Raw genomic sequence first — 25,384 nt, forward strand, 5'->3', positions numbered from 1 at the left:
TGCACCTTCTTTCCTTCGCCTCGTTTTTTGCTATCGGAAGGCATCCAAGAGACTTAACAAGAGCACGAGTCAGAAACTTTACGTTCTGCAGAAGCGGCAAAGAAGGACCGAAGGTTGTCGCTATAATACAGAATTCTACTTTCCACTCAAACATTTTGAATATGATATTCAAAATGTTTGCTATGGATTTTTTTTTCTTTGTCAAATCACTGTAAAACTACCACAAGATTTTTAAGTACTTCTAGTAAAGTGTTGCTGTATTAGATACTCCTCTGTTTGCAGATAAGAAGCTTTTTAAGTCCTTAACAAGAGGACAGCTTCAACCCATTAGAAGTCAAATATTTCCTCTTCACACAGACTAATACAGCTGTTGGCTCTTCTACTTTGTCTCTAACTCTGATAATGAAGCTTGGCACAGAAACGTTGCCAGGCCAGCAGTTGTTGGCACTAACCATGTGCAGTCCCATTTGAGCCTGCCAGTATTCAGCTAACTGAACACAGCATCAAAGGGTTCAAAAACACAAAGAGTGAGTGTGATATGTGTTGCTTCTGTGCTTATTTTCATTACTTGTAATGCACAGCATGATGATATATGATCCACAGTGGTATAAATACTGGCATTCATCCTGGCATCTAAACGTATGCTAGTATTATGCTTTTTTCTAAATCTGTGTGCAAGCACACGTGTTACCCAGATTAACCACAATATTGAGCATGTCTTTACAATACAATTCACTGTTTGGAAATCTAGTTGTCAGGGTATTCATGTGGACAGACCATTCACCCAAACATTACATGGCAAGCACATTTACTCACGGCGAAGGTGGTTACAGGATAAAGTGCTTCGCCATTATAAAAAAATCGGCTTAGGAGTGGCTTGACCAAGTGTATTCAGACTTAATAAAATCCATAAATTAGTCTGTCACACCCAGTCCATTGAGGTCTTGTCCCACTACTTGCAGCAATCAAAGAATCTGCTGCTAACATCAGAGTGACAGACACTACAAGACATAGTTTTTCCATGCTCCAATGAGTTGGATGTGTTTTTGCTGCATGAAAGCTATATGGTGTGTATATAAATATATGGTGGAGGCATTCAATTGCTGAAAGCACAGGGCAAATTCCTCATGTACCAACAAAAATCCCCAGAGCTAAAGTAGCAACAGTATATTTGGGATCATCTGTTTGTGTGTATGTATATGTGCATGCATGTATTTTTATAGTGTTTTTTTCTTCCACTTAAAAGGTTTAGTCCTTGTGACTGTCAGCATGTTTCCACACCATCTGTCAGTTAAATATACAATAGAAAATGATTTCAAAGATATTCCATCCATCTCAAATGGGCCTGCTGCATATGTCTGCACTCACGCAGCTAATGACTTAATCACTACACTTGTCATCTGTGGGCCTTGGCGGTTTGGTGCTTCTTTTCATGTTCATTGGCTGGAAACACACAACTAACAGCCAACAGAACTAATCACAGCTCACTAACTTTGTAGTCTGTCAGGAACAGATGAGGAGGACTGAAAGCTATGTAAGGTAACAGCTGTCTAAGAATAGGTATGGAGTTGCATAACATAAATTCAAGACAGCATCACTAATTTGAGAGTATGAAAGGCTGATTTTTTTTCTTCAAATTCATATATGACACATGTGAGTCAACTGCAAATCCAAGAGGTAACAGAGGTAATTGAAAATGTAGCACTAATCTGATTTTCGTTATTTGCAAGGGTGAATTGATTTTATTTGCACTGCAATGGCCATATTACTATATAAATATTCTACAAAATGTTGGTTTCATAATCAATGGATTGTTAACAATAACACAATTTCAGATACACTATTTTTATTTGTTTATTTGTTTTTTATTTTCAGTGCTGAGTATTTCAGTCACATCTGAATGTAGAACAATCATTGACTGATAAACCTGTAATCCCAAACTTGTTCCTTCTTTGACTGTCTGGCTGACTTTGTATGAGCTGGTTAATGTAAATCTTAGGTCTCTCTCAAAAATTGCAATGTCTGCAAAGCCCCCTTGAGCCACTGAACCATAGTAGATGCCAGTATTAAAAGAGGAGGCTTCCTGAATAATTGATTTATTCAACTTGTAAGGTAGGCAGCAGCCAACTCAACGTGACGGCTGTGACATACTTAATGGGATCTTCTGAGTGTGGCTGTTGTTATAATGAGACTGTTGTACCTACCTGGTTTGATGTAACACTTTTCCTAGAGCTACTAAACGCTGCAATCCATATTTTTTATGCTATTTACTTCTTTGCCAGTTTCTATTCTGATATAGAAATTCTATTTAAGTGGATAAGAGATAGGAATTTGTCTGACAACAGCATAGCAACCACACACAGGTTTTGGTGGACTGTGTTGAAGCAATGCAAAGTTTTTAAAGAAATTATGAAAGTAGTGCTTGGAAATATATGCAAACAAAATTACCACAGATAGTGTGGCATTTGCTGCAACCTGCAACCTAAGTCAACAGTCTAATCCATGTTTCCCTTCACACATACAGTCATGCAATGTTTTGACTGGACTGCATAGAGTAATGTGAAAACAAAGTGCACCCTTACTGCTTACATGGGAATTAAACTAAAAGACAGGTGCTACTTTATCAAATAGATTTGAACAGTTTTAGCAGTTTGCTGGTTTAGAGCATTCAGGCATATTCTAACACATGCAGCCTCCCCAGGAATGGATGTGCCTGTAAATTTACCGCAAGGTCAGATCAAGAAATGCTCAGAGAAATTGCAAAAAAACCTAAGAGCTGCATCTCAGATGCTACCGGCCTCAGTTAACATATTAAATGTTAAGGACTTGTAAAAAGCATGTCTTGTTTGGAATGTTTGCCAAGATAAAGCTCTCCTCTACTAAAAAGAACACAGCAGCAGCTTAAGTTTGTGGTTTAAGCCAAATGGCCTTTGTAACAATGTTTTTAGGAAACTTGAGATCAAAGTGGAGATGTGTGACCATAAAGTTCCTAATCCACATTTGGCAAAAAAACCAACACAACATACAGTACAAACACCTCATGCCAGCTGTCAAGCACAATAGTGGAGGGATACTGATTTGGACTTGTTTTGAAACCAAAGGACTTGGACAACTTGCAGTCATGAAATCCACAATGGGTAATGGCTCAGTCAAAGTCCAGACAACAATTCTAAAATGTGGCAGTGCTTAGGATAGATAAGTGGAGTTGTTCTTATGTAGTACCTTTCTAGCCTGTTTGAACACTCAAAGCTCTGTATACAGCATGTCTCATTCAAACGCACATTCATACAACCATTTTTTTCTACATCTTAGTGTTTTCTGTCTTACATTCATATTCCGATGAACTCATCAAGAGCAACTCAGTGTTCAGTAACTCATTCAAGTATACTCTAGCAGACTGGTGCAACCAGGGATCAAACCTACCAACCTTCTTTTTAGTATATGACCTGTCCTACCTCCTGACTAACAGCCACCATGGAGGGTTCAGCATTAACGAATATCTGCAAACCTCAATTAACTAAAAAAAAAAAATAGAATATATCAACAATATCAAATTTGTCCCACAATGACATGAGAGACTAATGAAGTCATACAGGAAACAATTACTTCAACTTAGTGCAAGTTATTTTCAGTAAAGGTGAGTCTCACAGATGGACTTTTAACAGGAATCTACATATTTTGTATTAAATACCTCTACACCACAACAAAGTAAAAACCTGAACTGTTGACTCTCTACAATGAAGATATTGTGTAGCAGTTATGCTTTGGGCAGTATTTAGTTAGCATGGATTGGTCCACTTACCTCCTTAGGGAACACGATAAATACAGATCAATACAAAGTTGTTCTGAGTGGTCAAATTTATGATGACATTTTTCTGTGCTGACGGCAGTGATCCGGGACAAGCTGACAACGAACCTATCCACAAGACACTAGGGGTTTATGGTTCAGTGGTTTGATGTGTATGAAATGGATGTGAGTCACTTCACAGTCACTAGAACTCAACCCAGCTGAACACCTATGGGAGATTTTGGATTGATGTGTTAGACAGACGCCGCCTACCATTATCAAAATATAAAGTGGGAGAATATCTTTGGGAATATGGGAATGCTGATAAGTCCAGGAATATCCCAGAGACTGGCATGTAGTGGCCTAAAAACTTAAAAAGTAATGTCTTTCTTTGTCACCTGTCTGTAGGAACGGCACTATTTTTTGTATTTTAGTGTGTGACTGTATTAGTTGAGGAGGATGTTGATTTTTCTGTGGCTTTAGGAACCAAGATTTAAAATTTGTATTTTAAATGTTGAGAATGTCAAATCAGATATAATTTTTAAGAGTAAAACAAAGGTAAAATAGAAAAGCTTAAACAGCAAAATAAAGTAACCCAGTGTTTTAAATCTTGAGTCCTGAAAGAATATCTTTGAAAATATATTTCTATCACCTTCCCCTGCTATATTGCTGACAATAAATAGCCTTATGATACCATGCTATTATTAAATATTATATAATATCATATTATCCTTTGTGATCCATCTTAACATAATTTTTCCTTTATACTTGGCAGTTAAAGATGTCTGCCATAAAACTGCATCGTGCTGTTTCTTGTTTGTTCCCAGAAATTGTTTTTGTTAAAAACAAAAGGTTATTGGTTGTAGCTTGTGCTATGCCTTCAAGAGCAGTCAGATGTGTACACTTATTGAAAATATGAATGACACAGCCCACATATGGCTTCCAAAAATATACTAAACGACAATTATTGTGCAGTGATCACACAAAAAAGGACTTAAAAGTGAGACGTACCAGCTGCAGCCAGGCATTTGTTATCAACACTTGGTTCTTTTCATCCTGGAGGGGAACAAAAGGAGACGGAGAGAATAATCAGCAGTGAGTTGACATGGGTGCAGGCAGATAGTAAATGACAATATTCTACAGGGCAAGAGTAAAAAAAAAGAAAGAAAGAAATTATTCAATTCTGGTAAACATAAGGCACAATAATGAGACAGATTGGCAATGAAGTCAAACAGCATCTCATACGAGTCTGAGCTGCCGGCTAACTGAATGACAATGATGTACTTTTTCAGCATTCTCTTATTTACAAGGTTTTTCCATTGCCACGTCAAAGAAGTAACATATATCAATATTTTAAACAGAAGTAAAAATAATAAAGAAACAGGGTCAAGCAACAATTTCCATTGACAATAGACAGGGTGAGTGCTTTTCAAGAAAGAGATGAGCATACAGCCATTTCTATCCATATTGTGAAAGTATAAATACACAGAAGCTCCTAAAGTCCAACTCATGGTCAAATGTTCAGATGGAGAAAAACAGAGAGGATGGCTGTTGATTCTTTTATGATTCTAGAAGTAGTGAGATGAGAGTGAGAGCAATAAATGCAAAAAATATTCAGAGAAAACTGATTTCAGAGATGCTTCAACAAAGCAAGTCATAGAAGAAATAGTAGTAGTAGTATTGGATAAAGAGAGACAGGAACAATGCAGGGGGGAAACTGAGATGTGAATGAACTAGAGTCTGTTTTGTGAAATCCTACATGACAGCAGCATATTTTGCTCCTTGTGTTATTACTGATACATTGGGTTCATGTTTTATCACTGCCTTGGATCTGAAACACTTGCAAGCTGCTTGTGGGTAACTGGATGATCTCGTGCTGTGTTTCTTCATTGAATAGCCCCTTTTTAACATTCATGGATTCATTGAAGTGACTTATCACATTATCTTCTACCCATGACTGAAGCTGGAATAATACAGTTATTTCAACCCTTTCAAAACTTTCCCTTTAAAGTTACTGAGATAAAATCATGAAATCAATTTACTGTACTCTCTATTTTTCTCTGTTTGTCAGAACTAAGCTTCTGAACAGTTTTCTGTCTTATCAGACTCTTTCACGCTGTTACTTTTATTTTTCTCCCTCTGGATGTTCAGGATTTCTTATTTTGTGAAACAGTCCAAGTGGTGAAGTATGGTTAGATATGACCTTACAGGTCACCTTCAGATGTTTTTAAGACTATCTTTAAACATTAGTTGGGGAGACCACGTGTACACTGAAATATTTGCTTGGAATGATTCTTGATTTTCATTGAGATGTTAGGAAAACCCTTCTTTAAGATGTATACAGTAGCTTGTAAACTTTGATTCTATATTTTACTGCTAAATAGATTTGAAATACTAGAAATGAATCACTGTCACATATATCCCCTCTGTTGAATATTGCTTGCCTAATAGTATAATCTAAAAACGGTAGTCAAACAGTAAATAGTACTTTGATAATGTTTCCATTAAATTGTTTTAGAGAGGCGTTGACATATTCTTCACAATAATTTTGGAGGATGTTTGAGGGTATTTTAAGTCCTTTATTTGAGCAAAACTGTCCTTTGTCACTGATCCTGTTCACAACTTTTGTGTACAGACTTTCTATTTGCAGGCAAGTAGAGCAAGGTTTCTGGTTTGGTGGCCTCAGGATCTCCTCTCTGTAGGATTAAAATATAACAAAAACAAGTCTGAGGCCATGGTTCTCAGCCAGAAATGGGTAATGCACCTAGAAGGATGAGTTGTTACCCCAAGAGTGGAGTCAGAGACTGACAGACTGATTGTTGTAGTGTCAGCACTGACGTGGCTGCTGTACAGATCTGTTTGTTGTGAAGAGTGACTTGAGCGTGAAAGGAAAGCTGCCAGCTTACCAGACAATCTATGTTCCTACTCTCACCTATGGCCATGAGTTTCCTCTGGGCTCAGACTATGAGATTGGTTGAGGAGCTCAGCCAGAAAGGGGTCATAGTAGAGCAGCTACTTCTCAGTATCCAAAGGATCCAGCTAAAGTGGTTCAGGGATCTGACTAGGATGCCTACTGGGCACCTACTAGGTGAAGTGTTTCAGGCATATCCTAACAGAGAGACACCCCAGGGCAATCACAGGACGTGTTGAAAATTATACCTGTCACTTGGCCCTCCAAAATCTAACTCAAAATTTAAAAGCTACTGCCAGTGCACTTAATATTGGCAACCATGATTTTCTATTTTCAATAAAAAGGCACAATAAATGTATTAACAAAGCATTTACAGATGCTCATTTACACTAGAACTAAAGTAAATTAAAGTAAATATACCATATAAAATAGGCAACTGACAAAGAAGAGAATCGTGTCTTTGTGTTTACCAATATAAATCAATTAAAACATATTTTGCATATAAAGAATCCTGCAAGGAGCAAGCAAATGCATGCAGTGATTCACCTATTCTCATATGCAGTACAATCATATATTACACAGACTTTCTACTAAGGGGCTGATGGCAAAACTGTCTAATATCTGATCTGATAAGGTTGGACACTTGCTTTTTTACACGCAGCTACATTCTGTAATATCTTGAAAAAGGTCAGGGCACAAGTGCATTTGTGAAAATGCACTTACATAGGAATTCATGAATTCATAACTAAACCTAAGTCATACGCAAAAAAAGGAAGTTATAATGTGTAGGATACTGGTCTTGACAAAATACAATTCTGTAGACTATGCTACCCTGTCTCTACATGGTTTTTTTTCAGTCTTTCACTAAAAAGAGGATTTTTTTTCACATAGGTATATAATGGAAATTCTGAACATACTTACTATACATAGACACACACACTCAGGATTGTGGTCACCTCAATTAAAAAAAAACAATGTAAGTAAATGAGATTTTTTTTTACAGTTACCAGTTTTATTCTTATTCTAAATTGTAAATGTAGCAGCACACACCATACAACATCGAATTTCATTAACATTCTCCGTCATGATTATCAGGATGTATAATCAACTACCACAGTTTTCCAAAGGTTTAACTTTGTGTCATCAGCGACAAGCCAAGCAAAGCACTGCTTTTACTTCTCTTTGTAGTGAAAATCGATTCTCACAGTTTACATCCCCCTATCCCTCTGCCTCCTCAATTCCTCCCTAACTCCCCCCAAACTACAATCTTATCTCCACCTGTCCTTTCTAATCTCTGCTTCTTTTAAACAGGCTTCCTTCTCCACAGTTGAAATGGAACAGCCTTCTATTGTATACATTACAAAGAAACATTTTATGTCCCTCTGGTGTGCAACCTAATGTACAGTTTTGGAGACCTGGCTTTGCTTTAAGGTTGCTGTGTTTTTGCTCTATTTTGTGGCTGACCTCCCTTTTTTTGGTGTTTTGTGAGATTTCACTGAGCTGCAATATCAGCTCTGTGACACCCGCTATAAACACTCTAATCTTTTCATAAATCTACTGTGATTGGTTTTTGTAGGCTGTGCTTGATGGACACTTGCATTTAATAACAGCTCTTTATCTGTATTTCACTGCAAGCGATATAGCATTCAAGGCTGAAAAATGTAATACACATATGAAATAGTTCTTTGTTTGAAATCTTCATGTGCATTTTCCCCCAGAAAGAGGATTTCATCTGTGGAATTCATTCAGTTATATCCCCAGCTTGGAACAATAGGATAACTTCCTACCTCTTTTTCTTCCAATCCAGATGAAAGGATCAATATTTCAAAGATAGAGAATCACCAAACAGGGAAGACAACAAATTCTAAAATCTGAAATAAATAATATCTTCTTAGAAAACTCTATTGTGCTTCATGTACTTGCATTGACTTTATATTTCCCATCAGTTTCTTTGAATAATAGAGCTTCATCGGGACAAAGAATAGTGAAAATTCGTTCTTTTATATACAGGTCAATGGATACGGTCATGCTTCTGCTGCAATGCATCAGTTTATCTGAAAGAGGAGCATTTCTCTGCAGATACTTTATATCTCAGGGTTGATTGAATCAAACATGAGCAGAAGCAAAGAAGTGCCTGCTCTTGTGCAAAGAAACATCTGTTACAAGCATTTTTTCTGACTATTTTAATCTTCCTCAAGAGTCAAGAATCTTCCTCCAGAGTTGTTAAGTAATACTATTATCCCAAAGCAAACAGACTTCCATCTTACTTTGAATGTAGCATGAGCATACTTGGCAACTGAAGAAGTAGTATTCAAAATGGTTTACTTAAGCATTTATGACTAGTATTAATAGTTTTTAAAATTATCACCACAGCAAATTCTCATTGTGTGAAAGTATGTTTTTATAACAAAAACTTGTTGAGAATGTGTCTTCAATGAAGCGTTTTTGGCAAAAATCCTGCAGATGAGTTTTTAACAGTGGAATTGGCCATGGTACATCAAAATTGTGACTGTTATATTTTATCACTGAATCATCTTCATTGAGGCAATACGATGATTGTGCAAATTTAATGTTGATAGCCGGATTAGAGCTCATTATTTATTTGATTTCATATTTAAATTTATAATAATGTCATAGTACATGTTTTTTTTAAATTAATTTTATTTATTTTTTAATGTAAAACCCTAATCAGTTAAGAACGCAACACCTATAGTATTCAAGTATAAATGTGCGGTAAAGTAAAATTGCAAATATTTATTTCTCATTCATAGTTGTTCACTCAGAGGTAAAAGAGAAACTCAAAAGAATGACAGGGTATATATGTGTTGTCCTCAATTAAATATACTTTGTTACATATCTGCAATGAACTTTACTGGTTTCCTAATAAGGTGCATGAGACACATGGTGGCACTTTAAACTATATGGTTACCAGTTGTCCATCAGTCTGTCTGTGTATGGCATTATTCATGGCAGTGGACCCAGTGGGCATCAACCTGCCCTATTTCCATGGTTAGAGAGTTACCCAGGAGCAGATGGAGGAATCAAAGGCCATATTACACACACATTGCAATTATACTCACATACATATACACAGACACAGCAAGGTTTACATTATTTACAGATGCCCAGTAAGCATTAATTCATCTGGTTTTGCCAGCTTATTCATTATTTATCAAGCCATCTAACAGCACAACAATACATAAACAACCAACACACAAACACACATACATGCACATACACTGAACAAAAATATAAACGCAACACTTGTTTTTGCTCCCATTCCCCATGGGATGGACGTAGAGACCTAAAATTCATTCCAGATACACAATATAACCATCCCTCCCAAACAGTGGTCACAAATCAGTCCAAATGTGTGGTAGTGGGCACATCTGCTATATTGAGATAATCCATCCCACCTCACAGGTGTGCCACATCAGGATGCTGATCTGACATCATGAGTAGTGCACAGGTGTACCTCAGACTGCCCACAACAAAAGGCCACCCTGGAATGTGCAGTTTTTTGCACTATTGGGGGTCTGGGGACCCAGAACCGGTCAGTATCTGGTGTGACCACCATTTGCCTCATGCAGTGCAACACATCGTCGCATGGAGTCTATCAGATTGTCAATTGTGGCCTGTGGAATGTTGGTCCACTCCACTTCAATGGCTGTGCGAGGTTGTTGGATATTCGTGGGAACTGGTACACGCTGTCGTATACGCCGGTCAAGCACATCCCGAACATGCTCAATGGGTGACATGTCCGGTGAGTATGCTGGCCATGCAAGAACTGGGACATTCTCAGCTGCCATCTGCCCTGAACAATGTGAACCATGATTCATCCGTGAAGCGCACACCTCTCCAACGTGCCAGATGCCATCGAATGTGAGCATTTGCCCACACAAGTCTGTTACGGCGACGAGCTGGAGTCAGGTCAAGACCCCGATGAGGACGACGGGCATGCAGTTGAGCGTCCCTGAGACGGTTTCTGACAGTTTGTGCAGAAATTGTTTGGTTGTGCAAACCAATTGTTCCAGCAGCTGTCTGGGTGGCTGGTCTCAGACGATCTTGGAGGTGAACCTGCTGGATGTGGAGGTCCTGGGCTGGTGTGGTTACACGAGGTCTGCGGTTGTGAGGCCGGTTGGATGTGCTGCCATATTCTCTGAAATGCCTGTGGAGACGGCTTATGGTTGAGAAATGAACATTCAATGCACAGGCGACAGATCTGGTTGACATTCCTGCTGTCAGCATGCCAATTGCACGCTCCCTCATTGCTTGTGGCATCTGTGGCATTTTGCTGTGAGACAAAACTGCACATTCCAGGGTGGCCTTTTGTTGTGGGCAGTCTGAGGTACACCTGTGCACTACTCATGATGTCAGATCAGCATCCTGATGTGGCACACCTGTGAGGTGGGATGGATTATCTCAATATAGCAGATGTGCCCACTACCACACATTTGGACTGATTTGTGACCACTGTTTGGGAGGGATGGTTATATTGTGTATCTGGAATGAATTTTAGGTCTCTACGTCCATCCCATGGGGAATGGGAGCAAAAACAAAAGTGTTGCGTTTATATTTTTGTTCAGTGTACATGCACATACATGCACACTATACATATTTACATAACATAAACTACAATAACTATAAAATAGTTTTAAAAGAAAAGAAATTTGTAGTCATGTAACTATGTGACGAGTTCTTCAGAGATTCCATGTGGAAGCTGCTTGGTTCTGATTCTCCATATGGAAGCTCAAGATCTAAAATGCATTAAAATGTTTTTAGTGTGCGCTGTTTGAGACTTCATATTAACAATAGAATTAGAATAGGAGTCTAGTGTATGAGATTTACTGTACCACCATGTAGTTATCATGAGGAAACCTCATGTCTTGTCACAGGGCTGACTCTGGGAAGTGACAGGGTGTCAGCTTGGCTTTTTTGGTTGAGTGCCCTGGCTGTGTGGTAGGGCCAGAAGGCAGGAGGTTTGTGTGTTTTTGTGCAAGAGTAGGTGTATGAGATGGGGAACAGGAGGAAACACTTGACTGAGTGTAGAGCAAACACTGAAGGAGCAAAATATGAGATGTGACAGAAAATCTACTCAAACCACAGAAGTGTCAATTTAAGAGTTGTGGGTTTAACATTAAAAAGAGTGAAGAATGTCAGAGAAAGGGAGGATTGTGCCTTGTTGAGCTAAATGGTGTGTGTATGGGTGTGTGTTTGTGGGTATAAAATGTAGGACACAAAAATAAGAATGGATGCTTTAAGTCAAGCTTTTCTCTCAGGGTACCACTTCAAATGATATCCATAAAATGAAGAAGACAAACACAGGTATTGTATTGTGTTGTGCAGGAAGTGTTTAAAGGAGTGGCAACCAGCTAATGTTAGGTGGCTAATTAAGTATTCAGGCTGGCAAATGTTGTCTGGGATCGAAATATGCAGTCAAAAATAACTAAATCTGTCTGTTGAGCACTCGAATTATATTTTTCCATATGCCTTAGCTTGTTGACTAGTTAGGAAGACATGATGACATTGTTAATCAGCTCTAATTTAATATAATGATGCTTTGGGGTAATAAGTGTTTGAGGTGACAAAACAATTTTAAAAATTGTCAAGTAATAATATATTCTTAGGCTGAGTCACCATTATGAAACCTTCTAACCTCTGTTTTAGAGGTTATTTCTCCTATTTCTGGTGACAAATATAAGCAGCAATTTAGCATAGCATAGAAGAGCAGAGTTCTTTAAAGAGAAAATAGCTGAAGACGAAATTAAAATATCTTACAATATTTGATCTTTATTGTTGTTTTCAAAAACAACAAACTGAAAACTGACAGTGTTTGACACTGTAGATAAGTTTTACCTTGAAAACCTTCTACAGGAATTTCTAGAGAGGCACTCTATACTGCCTTTGGTTAGGATATGGTTAGCATTTTCAGCATGTCAATCTTTAATTTTTCCCCCTTGACTGAGTTTGACACTGTGGGAATAATAGTTTGAAATTCAACTTCACAGTTTTAAAGAAGTACAAAAGATGCATAAAGAAAGATGAAATACCTTCAATATAAAAAAGCCTAAAAGACATGCCTCAAGTTTCACAAAGTAAGACAGCATTATAAGCCCAAAACACATATAACGCTGGGCAAGGGAGGTATGGAAAGAAAGTGACAAATAGATGAGAAAACGTTTTTATTTAATCAAGGAATGCTATTGCTTCATTTTCAAGTATAAGTTGGAAAAGATTCACGTAATCAATCTTTTGGGATAAATATTTAGCACATTTGCACCGACCTGCATGCAGCCTGTTGCTATTACCCCTGTTTTTTTCCCCATTCTGTTATTTTTCATTATTTTGGATTGGGATTAATGAAGTATTCTGATTCTAATAAGAGATAAGAACCATTATTAGAAGACCAACACCTTTTTGTAATCCTGTTATTAGGGTAGGCAATAAACCTCAAGCTTGTTTTCAGTAAAAGTAATCATCCTCTCAAACTGAACTAACAGCAGTGGCTTCTATGTGCCACTGGCTGCGAGATGAGTGTTTGTTGCAGGCAGTGTGCTGCTGTACAACTTGTCTTAAAAAAACCCTCATCCTCTTTCAACTGTCTTCAGATATTCTCGGCACTTCACAACACACACAGACTCACCACATCAATAATCTGTAGCAAAGTGAGGCCGAGTTCGACCACAATGGGTGCAGAGTCGTTTTGGACTGGTCTCTCAAGTCGATTGTAGTTTACCATCAGATCACGATACAGCTTTCTCTGGTACACTCCACCATGACAAACTGCAGGGAATAAATTGAGAATTATAACCAAAATGAAGCAAGATAGTCACTCACTTTTTAACTTGTACAGATTTGCCCTATGGTAAAAGAGGAAAATGAACTAGCAAAGGAAACCAAAGGAACAATGGTGCAAGGAACTCATCAATTTAAATTCTGCTGTGCACATCCTTTTTCTTTTTCACTCAATCCAGTAACTTTATAAAACAATCAAACAGTTACTCCACCCATATTAAATCTAATCAGCACTGTTATTGCAGTTACAACCAACATTGTTCATGCAGTGTCAAATTCTGCAATAAATACTGATTAAGTCGCACTAAGGTGAATGTGATGAGCACATTAAATCATTGAACTTTAATTGTGTTGACTGTGTTTCCCTTTTTTCTCTCCTGTATTCATTATGCCTCATCAAGAGGTTTACACTGAACAATTACAAGTATTACAGCACAGTCCCTCAAGCAAAAGCAAGCCCAGGCAGCCACGAGGGTATCGCACATCCACAATGCTAAAATTCTTTTTTATCAGTGCTGCTGTCATAATTTGAAATATAATTACTTTGAGTGGCGGTCAAAGCAGTGACTTTAACCAAGTTGCTGTTAAGGCCCTTTCACAGCAGGCAGGGTGAGCAGGGTAAGCAGAGTGATGATGGATGGTCAAATCGATGGAGCTGTCATGTCACACAGCTGTTGAGTCCACATTTCAAACAGTTTTTGTGTTCAAGTGTGACTCTGGTGGTTGCAGCTCTAAGTGTGTATCTGTTAGTGTAACCAGACAAAAACAAAAAACCCACTATTGTTATCAAACTAGTCTTTACAGTCAAAGCTTAAACTGAAGTAAACCTGTGTTGAACATTATTATATACTTGTTAGAATTTTTAATCTGAATCTCACAGTTCAGCTGTATTATTTAGAATATGTGAATATTTTGTGCTATAATGCCTTGCAGTGTTGCTTTTGAAAAAGACAGCAACTGATATAAATATAGAACAAGGGGGGATTTACACAATCAAGGCTCTGGTAAAACGAATGGAAGAGAGCCATAACTTTAGGTTCAGTGAACACCAAGACATAAAAATCTGATGAAAAAACTTTAATAATGTTTGGTGACTTTGGATTATGTCACAATGACATAAATTATACAGAGTACCAATATAATTACTGTTTCGGGCTCCTACCATAGCATTTGAATAAATGCCATGCAACATACAATGAAAATCCTGACGGTGTTCTTCCTATATTAACATGTAGAAATGTGTGCGCAACACAGATGTGAACATCAAGTGTATACTTTCTTCTCCAGAACAACAACACTGGCTTCCCATTTCAGCTGTTTTAAAGCTTCTGATTGGCTCTTTTGAGTTATTGGTGGAAGAATATATGGACTTCATATATTTTATTTTAGGATTCCTGGTTGGTTGCATATCTCTCACAGTCTCTCTGAGTTCCCCAAAACCTTAGAGCAGCAGCTTCTCTCATTAAAGGATGACATTAGATAATTTTCTAAACTTCTCTACTTCAGTGTCATTTTCAGTCACAGTTGAAAAGGTCTCAGTCTGCCTCTCCCCAGTGATCCATGTCCAAATTAGATGTTGTCTTAACATATTCCAGCAATTACCAAGTGACAGCCAAGACGTGAGTGCACCGACAATGACTGAGTGAATGACTAATTAGCTAATGAGGCAAAAATAAACAAAGGCATCTAGCTGTTCATTTGTGAGTGAGGGTGTTGGCGAGTGATAGGCCACTCCTAAATCTTGGGGTGACAGGAAATCTGCATAATGGCTGAAAGTGGCAGCCAGCAAAAGTGTTGAGAGTCAGTAAAATGAAGTGAGCCAAGAAAAAAACAAGCTGAACAGTAAAGAGACCTGTCAAAGAGCCACTACAAATAATATACATCTCTAAATGGGTGTCAACATGGCAATTAATGAAATCTGTCTTGCTATAAACCTTCACAATAAGACAGAAATATCATGCGTATGTGTATGTGTGTACTTGCGATGTGTTATTGTACAGCAAACTTAAGAAAGCAGACTTCAGAAAAATAATGAAATGGTAATAGCTGCATGCCATCTACAAATTTAGAACATTTAGGACTGTTGCTTCTCCTTCAAGGAATGGGCATCCTGCAAACATGAAATCTCCACAACAAAACTATAGGTTCATATTTACATTATAAGAAAAACCCTGAAAAATGTTGTGTTAAAAAGCAACAAAGATCCTGAACATAGCACGAGCTAAATTGTGTGTTATAATTGGCTATAGTTTATTTAGCTGTAGCTGTTTGTAATTGTTTCTGTTTCCTGCACAACTGTAGTGAGAGCTTAGTTTGCACTAGCAGCAAAAAATCTTGTTCTCAGTGCCTGTTGGTCTGCCGTTTACCACCAATTCTGTTCATAATATTTATGGACAGAATTTCTAGGAACAGCTAAGGGTGGAGAGTTTGGTAGAGCTGCTACTCCTCCACATCAAAAGGAGCCATTTAAGGTGGTTTGAGCATCGGACCAAGATGCCTCCTAGGCACTTTCTAGGTAAAGTGTTTCAGTCATGTAATGGAGATCTAATCTCTCCAGAACACACTAGAGAGATTACTAGGCTGACTGGTTGACTAAAATACAAATAATGCTCACTTTAAGTTATGAAATGCCTCTTTGTTGTCCTTCTTTTTCTTCAAATACACAACTGCACATACAGTAAAACCTATAGTAAGATCTTAGAAATGCTTGATGTTGTACATGTGTTAATTATTGTAATCTAATAATGTTTACACTCTTTCTAGTGTTGCTGCAGCATACAAATCTAATTAATTATGTTAATTCTTAACATAGGGAGAATTAAAAGGCAGCAGTTTTCAAGGAGCATAAAACGTCTATGTTGTATATTAACCTCCCTGAACTGCTACAAAGCTTTAGCTGAAGATTCAAAAAAGTCATGTTGTTCATTTTTCTCTATGGTAACTTCATAATTCCTTAAATATGTTTTTTTTAGTATCTTTACAGAATTACATTTTTAGATCTGATGTTTACTTCTATTATCACGATAAATCCAAAAATACAGTCCAAAAAAGTCGATCATTACCCACTGAGAGAACAATGCCAAAAAACACTTTGGAAAGAATATTAACTTAAAATAAGAAATATTTTAGGTTAGTTTTGCTTTTAAAAGCAAAAGCTAGGGAAATATTTTCTCATGCTCTGTGGGTGGTCTTATCCTCAATTTTTTTTTTTACACAAATAGCTACATCCTCAAAATATTCATCTTACCCTCAGGTCCTGCCACTGACATACAGGATTCTGCCCCAGTTTTCCATCGTCAAGTCATACTTCCATCACCCAGATTGCAACTGTAGCTCTTTTTCAGTTTTAATTAATTAATTCTGAACTGAATGATACAGATGCACAGGACATACCAGTACAGTGTAGTTAACGGCAATGAAAATATTTTTTTTCTTTTTTATTGTCTGGATTCTACAGCAGTAGACAGAAAGACAATTTAGTTTATAAGTGGTTCACCCTTGAAGTTGTATGCTGCCTTTAAAATACTACACATACTGGCATCTGTACTGTTGTCATTCTTCTTGGCAAAGAAAACAAATCATAATCTCTCAGTTACACACAAACCTGATGCATGTTGGACATTATTCATTTTCATGTACTTAAAATTAGGCTTAAAGTAACACAGCTGACAGTAGAACTGCTGGATCTACCTTATGAATGTAATATCTACATATTACATTCATAAGGTGGAAATCCAGCAATTAAGTACAGCATGTCATTTCCTAAAGTTTGCCCCAAAATCTATTCCTGTCATTGTGTCCAAAATCTTGTAATTGCCATAGCTGAACTGAAAACCACATATTCTTCGCTCCTTAAACGACACTAAAAACTTTGTTTTACAAACTGAAAATATATTGGGGGAAAAATGAAACTATACTTCCTGAAGCAAATTCTTATCTGGGTTTCTCATCTTACTGTACACCATATTGCTTTTGCCAGCCAAAGGGAAACCCTAACAGCTTTTGGCTTCCAGCAATAAAAGGGACACTTGAGGACAGCAGGCCAAAGACGGGCTTGAGCAGAGGAGAGTCAATCTTTAATGCCTGCAAAAGGTAGGTTGGTTTACACAGAGTAGTAAAAAGTGAAATTCACAGGACAATGAATAAAAGACCATTGTACCACTTTAAGTGTGACCGTCAGCGAGATTGCAATGAAAACAATCTGTTGTCAGTGTTTACAACAACCGACAGGGAAAATTGAACCTTGTTTAAAAAGCTGATAGCTGGTGGAATAAAGGCCCTCATACCAACTATCAGTGGTCCTTCTTGTGAGGTATGAGCTCTGCCCAGAAAATTGTCACTCGCATTTTGAGCCCTGACTTCTAAAACTTGTGCTCCCAAACTGCATTTCCATGTTATCAGACATTACATTTGTTTTTGGCATTGTACAAATAGGTTTGTATTCAATATATCTTTGTTCAAGTGGTTGCCTTTCTTCTGTCAGTTCTTGTCAGGCGACCAGTCACATATTAAATAGGGTGTTACTTGTCACTTCTGTGTAACCCAGAAAATAGACAATTAAATGTGGTTACTTTGTGAAAGTAAAAGGGTTTTCCTGCACCGAACAGTAAGTAAATACAAAACTAAGCAGTGAATAAAAAACAAAACCTAAAACTCATTAAAGTGAAAAATTATGCTTCCACATATTACTCTCCTACATCAAAGTTTTTTTTCCCTTTGAGTGGAATTTGTGGACCTTTGGAATTCTGTTGTAGTGATATTACACTTCCCTGCTAATGTATCTGAGCACTTACTTTAGTGGTATTGGGTCAATGTTGCTTCACAACAAGAAGGTCTTGGGTTCAAATCCACAGACTGGCTAGGGCCTTTCTGTGTGGACTTATGTGTTCCTCTGCAGCTTCCTCCAACAGTCCAAAGACATGTTTGGAGTTAGGCTAATTGGTGATTCTGAATTGGCTGTAGATGCAAGTATGAATATTTTCTGTTTTACTGTGTTAGCTACCTGATGAGGGTGTATCCTTCCTCTTGTACTTAACCATGAACTGGGTAAGTAGAAAATTTATGGAAGGATTTTATTATTTCCCAGAAGCATATTTTTGGTATAACTAAATAGCTACATATCTAGCATATAACACATATGTAGATCAAACACAAACAGTTTTTCCTTGTTGGGTGTTTTATTTAATTTTACTTCAGTGTTTATTGTAGAAATACACATTAATATTGTACATTTTGCTGTGTGTGTTATTATAGTTTTCCTCTTAAATACTCCTACAGAGTTAGGATCACAACTGCAAGCACATGAAGGAATGTACATGAAAGCAGATACCATTCAACTAAAGAACAGATATCATGACAATTACCACACCACAAAGACAGATTAAATATTGATTAGTCTTGGCGAGTCTGAACATCGAGGAAGGCTGGCCAAGTTTAAAATCGAATCACATTAAAGCAGATGGTTTGCAAACATCTGCAAAAGATCAATACATATCCAGAATTTGAAAAGCAAGAAAGACAGCCCAACTGTGTCTGAGTGTTACAAGTAAGTTTCCTTGAGAATATGAAGTCACTTTGCTGGGAAGTGGAAATATGTTTTTAAGGAGGTTTTGCCATTGCTCTAGTCAATACAAAAACATGATTTAATAATTCCAAAAAAAGTTGTCTCATACTTTTTTTTTTGTAAGCAACATTGATTTGTGCATTGGATCTGCATTATTTATTATAAGAAATGTTCTTTAACCTCCTAAGACCCGAACTCTTCCATGGCATGCATTTTTTATTTCTCTTTGATATTTGGGCTGATGACCCGATGAATGTAAAAACAAAGAATTAGAAGATTTTTTCTTTTTACCTAATTTTTCTTTCTAAGAAAAATGAGAGCCACATATGAGGATATTCGTTTAAAATTTCGATAGAACGGTAGCAGTATAATGTCCTCGTAAGTGGATATCAGGCGCTTGTAGAGCAAAATTGAGTATTTTGGTCTAAATAACCCAAAATGTGATGTTCACATATGTGGACGCCAGGTCCTAGGAGGTCAAAGCTGCATCAATTTTTTTCTAGCCACTTGGTGATGGTGTAACAACCTGTAAATAAAACAGACAAACTTTCAAAATAAAACTAATGAGGGATTTAAATGTTATCATCCAGGACCAACATTTTTCATTTGGCGTGGTGTGTGACCACCAACAGTTTACTTTGTATTCTGATCCCCAGTAAGTCCAGAGGGAAATGTCTCATGGCCTGCTAACTATTCCACTATGGTCAGCATCTAGGTACCACTCTTTTTTTTTTTTTTTAATTTAACAGCGCTAATCAACCTAGAAACAGGTTTGATGCTGCTGCTGTATACTGTAGATATACTAGAATTGAAATGAAGTAGTATTTTTTTCTTTTATTTATTTTTTTTACTTTTTAATAGTTTTTTATATCTTATGTATGTTTATTGTTTAATTCTAATGTACAGCACTTTGTGTAAGCTGTGGTTATTTTAAAGTATTTCATAAATAAAGATGGTATGGTATGGTAGTTAAACCCAACTCAAAAAGGAAAGATGTGGGCTGAAGAATAAACTGAAAATTGCAAAATTCAGACAAATACTCAGTTTTCAGCAGCCATTAACATTTGTCTGAGTCACTCTGAACACAGGCCCATGAGTCATCCCAGTTTTGTTTTCAGTCTTAATCATTTATATCTAACTATTCAAAGAGAAATTGTCCTTTGAACTGTTTTCATCATGGCCGACTCTGAATCAGCTGCATATGCCTAAATGTTGTCAAACACAACAACAAAAATGGCTACCCATTTAGGGTGTATACATAGATTTTTCAGAATAATAAGCAATCATGCTACACTGTCTCATTAGCAGCCTTAATTTTATGGTAAGTCCACTGCAAATAATCATGTTCAGTGAGCTATGAAAGGACTAGATCCTGGCCATATTTTACAGACTATACTGAGAGTAACTACTGTATGATCTGAAAGGACTGTGTGACTCAGTGTTGCTGGTAGAAATGCACATTATTAAGAAAAAAAACAACAACAACTCAATGATGCTCATTCATTGGGAATAAGTGCCAGTATCAATGAATAAGCATCTTTTCATTTCAGGACAGCTTAAATCCCCCTTCAATTATGACCAACGTTTTGTGCAGCATTGTAGAGCTCAGAAGACAAATCCCTTAATTCATTGAGTAATGAAAAGGGTTTGATGCACTACACTCGAGACAATTTCCTTGAAGATTCACAGACTCATCTCGTGAACAACATTTAACTTCACACTTGTCTCTTAGAAACTGCTCTTGAACATTCTCCAGGAAATGCCCCTCCTCCAGCCACTTTATTATACAGAATGTATGTTTGCCTGCTTTTGTAATAGCAATGTGGCTTCTTAGAGCTGCAAGCAACCTGTTGGGAGAAGCTGAGAGGACACATAAGCATACAGCACCCTCCTTACTTGAAGTCCTACCATGTTGGGATATTAATCTTGGAGCAATTAAAACGTAAAGAAATCACTTTTTGAAACTGGCTGTTCAACACCCCCCTCCACCTCCGCACCCTCTCAACAGCATCAAAATAAAAAAAAGACTACTGCACAAAGACAGAATAAAACGAGGGATTCAGACATAGACTTTTAACCTCGTCTGAGGGTTCTCTTGCTCAGTTCCACTGTCGCGCATTTAACAATCCTTTAATTGCAGATTACACTGAAGGGATGAATGGCCCCATGAAATTCGTGCATCACCGCCGGGACGCCCTCCTTATTGTGGGCCAGCTGTCGCCACTCTATTAAAGAAGGTTCACTCACTATCGTGTACGCGCAGACACATGCAGCCACTGAGCCATGCGCTGCAAGCATGGAAATCCAGTAATACAGCACTTTTAACCGTGGCAATCTTTAGGGATTCACTCTTTGCGCATATAATAATATACCGCAAATATATAGCCACACGACTGATATTACCACGCTGACTTAACATTATAATCAAGCATTATTATTATTATTTTTATAAAAGTCTCTACAGTATGTACAACTCATGTGCTTGGCTTTTTTAAACACACTGGATACAAATCTCATGACCGATAAACATCCGAAGTAATCCGAAGTCTGTCTTAAAACATGTCAATCCATTGCTCCTCTCTCGGTCTTTTTGGCCATCTTTTCACGCACGCATACAGAATATAGACTGAAGGCTCCGGTGACCCACCTTGACAGCAGAATGTTGCCCACAGGTAAACTCCAACCAGTACAAAACCAGTGCGTTTCCGAGGCTCCATGGTCGCGGCGGAGCACAACTCTTTCTGTAGCCGCTGGAGATGTCAAACTTTGAGGGAGTGCAGCTTTGTCAGACTGCTGGTGCTGCTCTCTCTCGCTCTGTTTCTCTCTCGCTCTCTCTCTCTTTCCCCTTGCCGGATGCTGGAGGAGACGCGCGGGCACGCTCGCACACACCCAACGTGTCTTTTTGCGTTTGGGTCTGTTCAAAAGTCACATCGAATTCAGCTCTCTTGTACTCTTTCTGCTGCTCTCACGCGTATTTTTATATCAAACGTCTCGAGCCTGACCCTCGCGCGTTTCCGGTCGATTGCGCGTGCGGTGACGATGACAGCCACCTGTCCGCTAGCTGCTGCTGCGCAATACTTCGTCAAGATTTGTCCCCTCCAGTCATTTCAGGCTCATCCTCATCTTCTTTATGGATGATGACTAAGGAACCGATGAACGCATAATCTCAACATGCACACATTTCCAAAAGAGGACAGCACGCCCCCACCCAACTTTTAAAAAAAACTTTTTACACACTTTTTTTTGGTAATTGATTGACTAAGCGGCTTAGCGTGATTTCACACCCAGTGTAATAAAAGATCTCCTCCTGCATGCCACAGGGATCTAAAACAACTGAGAAACAAATAAACAAGTATAGAAAAGAGCACACATTGAGCAGAGAGCCAAATCTTCTCCTTTTGTCACACTTCCTACAGCTCCTCCTTATTTCTTCTAACACACTGCTCCTTTGCCAGGAACCTGCCACTGAGAAAGTAATACTTTTAGATTGCACCTATGTCGCTGCTGTTTTTATTATTATTACTGTGCGTATTTCATGGCAGGGGAAAGCTTAAATATTCTAATTTAATTGTGAGATTCTTGGTAATACTAGTTCTTCACTGTGCAATACTTTTTGTTTATAGAGTGTTACCAAATAAATGCCAAATAAACAGCTTTAAATGCTTTAAGCTTTAAGTTTAATATAGATCTTTCTAGTTATGTAGCTCTCAATGTGATTCAGTCTATATTCAGTCTATATATCTGTATCCATAAAGTTCTGTCTAGCTCCAAATGGCCATGCCTACACCATCTTTACCCTTTCATTGTCATAGGTCTCAAATTGTCCTCCATAGCACAAGTAGGTGCAAGGTCATATTAGCATAGCGTTCTACATCACAATACAACACATGTCTGAGGGACCCCTTTGAAGTAATCTGTGAAATGACAAAAAGAAGACAGTGAAATTTGAGTTGGAAATAAAGGTAATGAGAGGCAAAGTTGACTTTGAGCTTTGATGCATTAAAAATAATAAGACTACAAACATGTGTACATGAATGAAAACCCAGAAACCTTTTGAAAATTGAATTTCACAGTAAAACAGACATGGCTCAGATCATGTGGAATCATGTGGCTTTTGTTCCCCTATGACTTACTCTGAAATTGTCAGTAATAATTTCAAAGAATATGCAGACTTGTTAGCATTGTTTCAAGGTACAATGAATAATGCAATCTGAGGGTTAGGTTTTAGACCGCAACCACCTGAAAATCATCTTAGACTTGTACTTCAAGCTTGGAGGAGGATCATTGGTCAATAAAACCACCACAAACCATCCTCTGTAGAGTAATTATTGATGTCTGTTCTAGGCTACTGTTCTCGTGCAAAATCATGGACCCCATGAAGAAGGACAGGGACCAAAAAATTTACTCCATTTGTTTTTTCAAGGTTATTACACATCTATTACAACATATTTTTGGATGATTCTGGTCTGTAGATTCTGTTAACTCCTCACACATGGAGCCATGCTGAGTCTTTAAGACATTCTTTAAAAAGGTATCTCAGCACCTACCAAAAGTTACTTGGCTTTCATTGTTCACTGCTCATTTAGATTTGTTCTAGTGAGTGTCAGTGTTAGGTCTCTCAGTTATACCTTCTTGCACATTACTCTTTTTTAGATTGGAAGAATAAGGTTCTCCCTGTTTTACCAATCAATGTTAATTTAAAAATAATAATAATAATTTTAGTGTTAGTCACTAACCAACATTTTATACCAAGAACATCATCCATGGCATGTCTTTGCAGCAGTGGTGCAGATGATGAATTAGGTTAGATGAACACAGTTTCATTTCAGCATGCACCACTGGTTATGTCTTTAATCAGCATGGCAGCTGTCCAGTCAGGTAAGTCTGGTGCATGTGGCCAATTGTTAAAGCATATTCCATCACGTAATTACTTCTAACGAGGCAGTTGCCTGAGCTTCAGTGTGGTGCTGTCAGTAGGGAGAATAACATCTTCAGGGCACAGGCAGCACACCTTGCATGGCACGACTGTTGTGTTGGGTTGCATGTGCGTGCACTTTGTGTTGCAGCTTGCGTGCAGCATTGCCACCCTGTATAGAGACCTTTCAAGTTGTTGTTTGGTTTGGTGTGATGCACATATGATTGGTTTCCACATCAGTTAGCTTAGTCATTTATGCTACCCCTGCGTTCACTATATTATAGTTCTTTCTTTCCTATTCTTTTCTTCTTAGTCACCCTTTCACCCACCCTCATGTCCTCCAATTTTTTTCATTCTTTTTCCCGCTGCTAATCTGCTATTCCCACTCAATCCCTCTTTAAGCGTGATGTTGTCTTTTTTTCCTAAACAAACTGCAGTCTCTGTCTTCTTCCTCTCTGCTTCCGCTTGTCTCTGTTTTGTACTCTTGAAGCACTGAATGTGAACATCAGATACAGTGATATCCTCAGACCATTACAAGAGAGCCTGCAGCGTTTTTCTTGCTCTCACTATTTACCACACTCTCTCACTGGATTGCCTTATCCACAGTGTAAAAAAATTCCCTTCTTCCCATGCCTCCCCATCGTCGCTTTCTGTCTCCCTAAGGCTTCAATCTGGACACAGTTCTGTGCATATATGATGAGTGCTATCAACTCAAATTAAACACAGGTCCCTTTGGCTGAGCCTGGAGGGTTTGTTACTGGTACTCTGCTCCTATTTGTGTGCTATTCTGTTTCTTTAAAATGCATTGCACTGTAAATAATCAGGTTGCACTGAAGACACAACACATACTGAATACAATCCTGCATGTGTCTTATAGCTTTAGCAGCTAAAAGTCTGGATATTTACCTCAAGAGCTGGTTCACGAGTTTATTTATACAACTGTTTCGTAACACGATCAACATATTTGCTTAAAACGACCAGTGGTCCCATTGTTGTTTTCTCATTTTTTTAATTGCACCTTAATAAACCATAAAATCTTTTCCATCCAGGATTAGGAAAATGTTTTGTTATATCTTATGTACCCGGTAAAAAAAAAGTCATAATTACTTCTTAAAGTTACATTTTGACCTTTTTCAAGTTTAATAGACCTTAAATAATAGAGACAGCAAACATGTTAGCAAATACTTGTGTATATTTAGCAGGTCTGGAAAAACATTAATTTGCAATTCCTGTGCTCACTCTCCTTCTCACTCTGTTTTGTTCTTCACTAACTCCCAAGGAAAATATCCTATTTGTTGCCCGGAGTGGAAGAGATTAGGTTTTTTTTGTTTGTTTGTTTTCCTTCTTTGTTACAGTTGGAAATGTGGTTTAGAAAGGGCAAATTCACATGTAGAAGAAACTTTAATTACACCT

General features: G+C 37.8%; 1 protein-coding gene across 1 annotated transcript in view; it reads right to left on the minus strand.

Moving 5' to 3' along the window:
- The window catches only part of LOC309708609 (neuronal acetylcholine receptor subunit alpha-7-like), a 44,730-nt gene extending 22,404 nt beyond the window's left edge, over positions 1 to 22,326 (minus strand). Inside the window, exons 1-3 of the mRNA XM_082536808.1 lie at positions 21,704 to 22,326; positions 13,342 to 13,481; positions 4,799 to 4,843 (exon numbers count right to left, since the gene is read on the minus strand). Of these exons, the coding sequence (XP_082392934.1) occupies positions 4,799 to 4,843; positions 13,342 to 13,481; positions 21,704 to 21,773 (255 nt within the window). The 5' untranslated portion in view covers positions 21,774 to 22,326. The remainder of the gene's footprint in view (positions 1 to 4,798; positions 4,844 to 13,341; positions 13,482 to 21,703) is intronic.
- Positions 22,327 to 25,384: the final 3,058 nt, after the last annotated feature.

Source organism: Aulonocara stuartgranti (genome assembly GCF_965226115.1).
Source record: "Aulonocara stuartgranti genome assembly, chromosome: 6".
NCBI classification, from domain to species: domain Eukaryota; kingdom Metazoa; phylum Chordata; class Actinopteri; order Cichliformes; family Cichlidae; genus Aulonocara; species Aulonocara stuartgranti.